Source organism: Ichthyophthirius multifiliis (genome assembly GCF_000220395.1).
Source record: "Ichthyophthirius multifiliis unplaced genomic scaffold scaff_1120509251145, whole genome shotgun sequence".
In the NCBI taxonomy this organism is placed as follows: Eukaryota; Ciliophora; class Oligohymenophorea; order Hymenostomatida; genus Ichthyophthirius; species Ichthyophthirius multifiliis.
Genome location: NW_004086161.1, coordinates 1 through 8,175, shown reverse-complemented (window position 1 = coordinate 8,175; position 8,175 = coordinate 1). Strand labels below are relative to the sequence as shown.

The following is an 8,175-nucleotide window of genomic DNA, read 5'->3' as shown; positions in this document are numbered from 1 at the left end:
TTTTACTAAATATTTATACTTATATTCATTATATAATGCATTTTATTTATTTATTTAATGATTGATAATTTCTAAATTATTATAGATAAACTTACTAAAAGTAGCAATATAGACTATATTAATTTAAATTACTCTAAGGCATCATATTCTTATTTAAATTTATATTTAATAGAAAAAAATTTATTATCTAAGGAATATAAAGTATTTTTATATAATTATATCTATATATCTATATATATATAAATAGACGAAATTTGAAAAATAATTAAATGACTCTATATTAGAAAGAAAAAACTTAATTAATTCCTAAGTTGATTAAAATTTAATAAATTAGTAATTTTAATAAGCCTTAATTGAGAATACAAATCTTTATAAAGTGCATATATATTCTTTTAATAAAGAAATAGAAATAAATATAAGTTATCCTGAATTTATATTCATTTCTTAAATTTTAATATAGGAAAATATAATTAATAGTTTATAATCTAATTAACCTTAAAATACACTTTTTTTCTTAATTTCTAATTTCGAATTGAATTCTTTATTAAATATGTAAATAATTAAAATTCTATAAAAAGATATAGAAGAAATTTAGTACAAAATACTTCAAGATTTTATTGTTTTTACCTGTTTGTCTTCACTTTCTTTATTTTTGACAATGTGATTTTTTTTTATTTATTTAAATAAAAAATAATTAAATAAGGATAATAGCAGTTCCATAGATTATATTTTTAAACTAAATACATGAAAAAACCCTTTTATTATTATCACGAATATATGAAACAGAATGCCTAATATAGATAAATAAGCTCCAAATTTGCGAAGAAGCTTTACAAAGTTCTCTAGAAGAATGGAAGATGATAGATTTCGGTAGCGTAATGACATCTGAGTTTTAACTAGATATCCAAACTTCCAAAATGACAAAAAAAACTAATAATTTGTCGTCTAAAATCTTCGAATAGAAGTTAAACAATTGCCTAAATATATTTATATTGTTATCACTTTCTTTAATTTCGGCCATATTTTTTACTGCTATCACTATTTATGTATAAATAAAGAATTAAACATTAAAACCTTCTATTTAACTAAAATAATAATGCATAAATACTCAAGATTCTTTAAACCAATTAATATTTTCTCAACAATTTTTGAGTGTATAAAATATGATATAATAAAAGAATTTCTAAAGAGAGAATTTTATAAAAAACCTAAAAAATTCAATTGAAAATTTATAATATTTTCAAATATAATTTTCATATAATATAAAAAAATAAACTTCATTTTCCTAAAACACACTAAATCAAATTTCTTAAATTTTTCAATAAAATTTTTGCGAAATAAATAATGATTTATTCCAATGCACAGAAATTCAAAAAAACCTCTTTTCGGAAGGAATAGTTGGTATTATATAAACTTATATTTCTTTAGTTTAAATCTATAAAAATTAAACTTAAAATCAGGGTTTTCAGTAAGTAAAAAATATATAAGAATACTTCTAAAATGATAAACAAATTTAATTTTTTTTAAATGCATATGATATTCCAGTAGAGGCAATTAAAAAATTAAGCTTTTTTATTTAATAAGGACTAGTCGATAATATTGATAGTATTTATGTATTTACATAAAATTATATGATTATTTTGGGTGTTATTATAACTGTTTTTTTAATTATTTCATGTATTTATTTATAAAAAAATCTCTAATACAATATAAGGCTTATTAATTTTGCACTTACACTTATGCCAGATGAAAAAATGAATGAAGAGGCAACTATTTATATACTAAAAATGATAAGATAGAATTATTGAAAATATATACATATATAGAGATATAAGCGATATTTTATAAAATGTATATTTGATAAAAAAAATTAATAAAAAGTAAAAATATATTTCATATTATAAATCTTTATAAATAATTTATTATTCGTATAAAATAAAATTCTAATATTTTTAAAAAATTAAATAAACAATTTTATTACAAAAAAACATTAAAAAGAATAATAATTTATAAAAATATTATATCATATTAAAATATAATATCTTACAAAATTATAATGAGAATAAATATTTAAATATATTAATTTTAAAAAAATTATAGATAAAATATATAATAAACAAAAATGTTATTTATATTATAAATATTAAAGATATAAAAAAAATTATAAAATAATATACTATTATAAATATTAAAAAAAAAATTATTTTAATAAGAAAATATATATATAATATTTTAATAATATAACTTATTAATAAAAATACATAAATATTTATATATAGTTATCTATATATATATACATATATATATATATATATATATATATATCATATCCTTTCTACTATAGGAACACCTTTTTCCCCTACCTTTATTATAATTTTACTTGGATCGCTTTTTTTTTTACTTAAAAAAGCTTAAATTAATGCAATACGGTCCATTAATTCTTAATTTTTATGCGAATATTATAATTCTAACTATTTAATGTATACATTATAATTGTTGATTTAATTTAGTCTAACATATATTATTTAATATTATATAAATTAAAATATATATTTTATTTTATTTACATATTTTATCTATCTGAAATTACAAAATTATATTCAGATTCTAATTCTGAATATGATTCGATTAATTCATTATATTGTTTAGTAATTCTATCTATTTAAACAGTAAGATCTTATATTTTTTAATCTTTTACAATTAGAATTTCTTCATTATGATTTTCTACTTCTTTTTAAACACCACATTCTTAAATTACAATAGGTTATTTAGGAGGAATAATTTATTTAACGATTTTCTCAACAGGAACATATTTAATTACTTCAACAATTCTTTCAACTTCTACTGGCTTTTCCACAATTACAGTTTCTGTATTTACAATTACTTTCTATTTACATTATTTAATTTTTTCTTTTTTTTTCTACAATTTTTCACGCAATTCTTTTATTTCATATTCATAACTAACAGATGGTATTTAACTTTATATTTATTCGATTTCTCTATTTATTATATAAATAAATAAAAATATAAATAATAAATTATATATATATACTTATATATTTATAATTATATATATATATATATATTACCTTTAATATTAAAAAGTCTACATTTCTTATGTTTTTTAAAGACTTTCATATTTAATTTTATATTCTTATGCTAAATTTATTTTAGAATTTAATTCATTTTATATTTTTTCTAAATCTAAAAATACTTGTTTCATTCTTTGTTGAAATTCAGTAATTCTTATTTTGTATTCTTCTATTTGTTATAAAAGGTTATTTTTTTCTTTATTAAAAACACTTTGTAACATTATTTCTTATTCTTTTAAAGAATTAGTTATTTTTTCTTTAAATTATTGATTTAATTCATTTATTTTATTTACTAATTCAGTTTCTAAATTTTGAATTTTACTATATTATTTTTACAATTTTTCATTTAGTTTGTTATTCTCGGTTCTTAATGAAGAGTTCTCATTTTATGTTTTGGATAGTTATGTTTCTAATTATTCACTTTTTTTTATTTAGCATTTTACTTCACAATCTAATTAACTTATTCTATTTTCATATGAAAGTTCTTATTCACGCAATTCTTTTTCTATTGTCGATTCGCATTCGGCTATTATATTGTTTTTTAGAATATCAAGCTCTTATATATGATTTTATTCTAATTAAGCGATCTTTACTCTTAATTCTTCTCTTTCTTTTATTATTTCGTAGTTTGCATCTTATACTGTTAAAGTTGGAGGAATTTAATGGCAACAACCTTTTTATTTTTATTTATTTTTGATTATTTTTTTAATTTACCATATTATGTTTGGTGTTATTACCATTATGTATTTAAACCTATATAAGACATTTTTGAAATTTATTTGTAAGTTATTTTTTTTTTTCTTCTTTTTTTTTTAAATATTTGATTTAATTGTTTTTTTTATGTTTTTAAAATATTATTATATATATATATATATAAATATATATATATATATATAAATATATATAAATATATATATATATATATTTTATTATCATTTTTATTAGTTTTATATATATTTTTATTAAATTAAATATTGTTTTGCTTTTATGTTCTTTTTTTTATATATTTATTTTTTTAATAGATTTTCCAAAAATAATAAAAAAAACTTTTTCCATATTTTTATTTTATTTTTGTTAAACAATAAAATTAAAAAAAAAAACAATCAAAATAAGCAATATTTAATATTATATTTTTAAATAATTAAATGTCTTTTTTAACTATATATATATAAACTTATCTAAATATTTTTTTTATTTTTCATTTGGATTTTTTATGAGTTTATTATTAAGAAGTATAATATTCTCTATAAAACCTTAAAAATGGGCTAACTATAATTTACGTAAGTACAGAATAAAACTTAATTGATTAAATTGTATCTTTATTTTTAATAAAATAATTAACTAAAGGAGTAAAAAATACACATGTAACTAATAATTTTGTATGAATAAAAGAAAACCATACTCTTCTTTGTTATTTCTCCTTTTAAATATAATATGTATTTTTTTTTATTTTATTTCTTAAATAATTTATACTAGTTTATCCTTGACTTTAAGTAAAAACTAATTTACGAATCCTCCTAAAATAAGAAAATAAGTACATACTTGATAAAATTATGTATTTGAAAGATCGTTTGATTTGTTAAAAAGATATGAGTATATTATTTATCCGGATAGAGCAGAAACTGGAGCTATATGCATTAATCTAAAAATATATTTAAGAATATTTTCAGTATTTAAAAAACCCATTATTTGTTTAATTTTTAAATAAAATATCAATAATATTAAATACTAGTTAATTTTAACTTTATAAATAAATATTATTTTTATTTATTAGAATATTTTTTTTATTATATTAATTATAATATTTTAATTAATAATATATTCAAAATTTATTATATTATACTATCTTATAAAATATTTATTTAAATAAAAATAAATAAGAAATATTTAAATGAATTAAATAAAATTAATTATAAGTAAATAAAATAAAATATAAGATTAAATAATATTACTATTTTTTCATTCAATATAAAATATAATAGTATCTTAATATTTATAATAAAAAAAATAATGTTAACTTAATAAATAAATAATAGTATTATATTTTATATTAAAATAATATTTATTATATTTATAAAAATATATATCAAAAAAATAAATATAAAGTATTTTTTTTTTTTTTCTAAATGTCATTTTTATAACTGTTTTCTAATTTAATATTAACATTATTAGTTTGTTATGTATCCTTTTTAATTTTTAAATCAGATATTTTAAAAAAGGAAAAAATTAAATATATTGCTTCATTATTATTATTATTATTATTAATCTTTATAACAGGATTGTTTAAAAGCTCTAAAAATCAAAGCAATTTAATATAAGAAATACCTTTAAAATATAGCAATTTACCCTTTAAAATAGTTAATTATGAAAAAATAAAGCAAGAATATATAGAAGATAATACTTTCCTTTTTTTAACGTCAGAAGATGATTCTGGGCTTTCATTTATTTTAAAAGAATATGCAATATAAAGTATAAAGAATAATTTATAAGCAGTTTTTGTTAATATTTAAAATCAAATTAATAATTAAAATGATATAGATAGAGAATTTAATAATTTAAATTTAGAATATTTCGCTTAATAAAATAATAATAAAGCTATTATAATTGTAAATAATTATAATTTAGCATTTAATAAAAATGATGACAGCTTTTTAACTAAAAAGTTAATTTAGATATATCAAAAATATTAAGTTTAAATTATTTTACATACACATGTTTATAGTATTTTATAAAAAATTATGAAAAGTAAATTTTTTGTTTTTTTTTATTAAAATGAATATATTTATTTTTTTAGTATAAAATGCATCTTAAATAATAACATTTAAGTTTTATTAAGGAAATGATTATAATTTACTATAAAACTATTAAAAAGATACTAAAATATAATTAAATTAAAAATAATTAGAAAAAATTGATACAAAATATGGATGGAATTATAAAATTTTAAATGATTTATATAATAATTAAGTATTAAATGATGGTTATTTTATATATATATATATATATATATATATATATATATATATATATATATATATATATAAATATTTTTTTATTTATTTTATTAGATTTAATTTAATCTATTGAAAATGATATTTTAAAATTAATTATTACTGATTAAAATTGTTAAAGTTTGATTGTTTTATTATAAAATATTATTGAAAATACAGAATATAAGAAATCTTTTGTTAGCTTAAATTTACTTAAAAAATAAAATATTGATAATGTCTTTTAAAAAATATAATTTTGTGAAGATAAAAACATACTTATTCTTCATTAAGGGAATTTATTTTTATAAAAAAAATTTTTAAACATAAAATTATGAATTATTTATAATGTAAAAATATTTCAAAAATATAAAAATATTTTTTTTTTATAAAAACAATTTAAAAATTAATTTTTTTTTATTAATTTATATTATTTTTTAAATTAATCTTTTTTTTTTTTTTCAAAAATCCGCAAAATTTATATTATATGTTCTTTTATTCCAATTGTTTGCTAAAGCCTATGGATCGTGATAATTACCTGGAGCAGGGTATTCTTAATTAATTTTATAATTAAATCTATTTGCCTTTTTATATGGATTTTTAAACTAAAAATTTATATTAATTATATTATACTTTCGATAAAAAAGGAGCATTCTATTATTAATTTTATTTGTATACATTTTTTCTTATATTATCATAATCAACAAAATCGTTATAAAGATCATCATCTTCATTTTCTCCATCATTAATTTTTTTATCTATAAATTATATATTTTTATAAAAATTAATTAAAGTTAATAATATTAAAAAAACTTTGTTTTAATTCTAAGTCCTTAAATCTTGGCTAACTAGTATTAAAACCTAAATTAGCCACTTTAATTTTAATATAAGGATCTTCTTATATGCTATTAACTTTCTTTTAGATATCAAAAAAGTTAACTTCATATGTCCCTACAGGAGGTTTCTAGTCTTTTTATTAACCATAAAGACATCTATCTAATGAAGATTAAAATACAGCAGAAGGACTTTTAACATCTTATTCAGATTCTTCTTTTATAATTTCTATATAAGCACCAGGTCCTGGAAATTCCTTTTTTAAAGAAATAATATAAATAAATAATTATGTTTATATATTTATATAAATATATATATATATATATATATATATATATATATATATATATATATATACATTTATATCATTTTAGCCTTTAAACCTTTTTTGTGTTGTTCCAAAACTACCTCTATACCCTTTTTTTAATTTATCAATTAATTTATCTTCTAACTATTTTTAAATCAAAAAATAATTTTAAAAAAGATAAATTTAAAATAATGATTATTGAATATACATTCTAATTTATATCATATTAACCAGGTCCAGGCATTTTATTTTCTTATTTTTTAATCTCAAATCTAGTATCAGATGATAAAAACGGAGGATTTCTGCATTTTATTGCCTTTAAGATAATAATATATATACATATTATATATATAAATACATGAGGATTTTATCCAACAAGTCCTGATAATTAAGGATTATATTAACCTGGTCCTATTAGATTTATGTCATTTTTATTAATCATGAATCTATTTCTACCTATTGTAAATTTTTTATTTTTATTTTTTCCGAATTTAAAAGAAGATAATTTTTTATCATCATAATAATAACCAGGTCCTGGTGTACTATCCTTTTATTTATAAAAAAAAATAAAAAAATAAAAAAAATATTTATTTTAATATAAATAATAATTAACTTCGACATATTCAAAATCATTTTCTGAATCAAAATCTTCTTCGTCTTATTTATCTCCTTCCCCAAGTGATGTTTCTTAATTATTCGAAAATCTGCTTTAACTTTATGAACTTTGGACTAATTTTTATTTATAAAACTCATTCGAAATTGCTCCTTTTCTAACTTCTAAAGTCCTTAAAGATTTAGAGGCAAATCCATTCATTTCTTTTTTCTTATATTAAGGCATTTATTTATTTATAACATTATAACTTCCTGGTCCTATTTATGGATTATTTATTTTTACACTATTGGCCCTTACATTTGAATATTTATGCCAAGTAGTGCCTTTTTCCTTATTTATTTC

General features: G+C 16.2%; 2 protein-coding genes across 2 annotated transcripts, besides 15 other annotated features; both read right to left on the bottom strand. All coding sequences in view use genetic code 6, as the record gives it.

Moving 5' to 3' along the window:
- Positions 1-2,265: 2,265 nt before the first annotated feature.
- Positions 2,266-2,330: a microsatellite.
- IMG5_148900 (hypothetical protein) lies at positions 2,325-3,739 on the bottom strand (the record flags this gene model as incomplete). The annotated part of the gene is made up of 3 exons (XM_004030952.1): positions 3,090-3,739; positions 2,568-2,999; positions 2,325-2,511 (listed from the first exon to the last, which is right to left on the bottom strand). Exons 1-3 carry the CDS (start codon positions 3,311-3,313, stop codon positions 2,325-2,327), a joined length of 843 nt encoding a protein of 280 aa, XP_004031000.1. The 5' UTR covers positions 3,314-3,739.
- Positions 3,006-3,045: a microsatellite.
- Positions 3,039-3,079: a microsatellite.
- Positions 3,040-3,086: a microsatellite.
- A 204-nt stretch (positions 3,740-3,943) lies between the features above and the next one.
- Positions 3,944-4,025: a microsatellite.
- Positions 3,951-4,017: a microsatellite.
- Positions 4,001-4,057: a microsatellite.
- Positions 4,058-4,845: 788 nt separating this feature from the next.
- Positions 4,846-4,887: a microsatellite.
- A 99-nt stretch (positions 4,888-4,986) lies between these two features.
- Positions 4,987-5,043: a microsatellite.
- Positions 4,990-5,043: a microsatellite.
- An 80-nt stretch (positions 5,044-5,123) lies between these two features.
- Positions 5,124-5,179: a microsatellite.
- A 900-nt stretch (positions 5,180-6,079) lies between these two features.
- Positions 6,080-6,140: a microsatellite.
- A 337-nt stretch (positions 6,141-6,477) lies between these two features.
- Positions 6,478-6,535: a microsatellite.
- Positions 6,483-6,537: a microsatellite.
- Positions 6,538-6,540: 3 nt separating this feature from the next.
- Positions 6,541-8,175, bottom strand: IMG5_148890 (hypothetical protein; the record flags this gene model as incomplete). The annotated part of the gene is made up of 7 exons (XM_004030951.1): positions 7,834-8,175; positions 7,579-7,767; positions 7,429-7,536; positions 7,272-7,364; positions 6,893-7,169; positions 6,758-6,837; positions 6,541-6,684 (listed from the first exon to the last, which is right to left on the bottom strand). The coding sequence occupies exons 1-7, from the start codon at positions 8,056-8,058 to the stop codon at positions 6,541-6,543; spliced, it is 1,116 nt and encodes a 371-aa protein (XP_004030999.1). The 5' UTR covers positions 8,059-8,175.
- Positions 7,207-7,270: a microsatellite.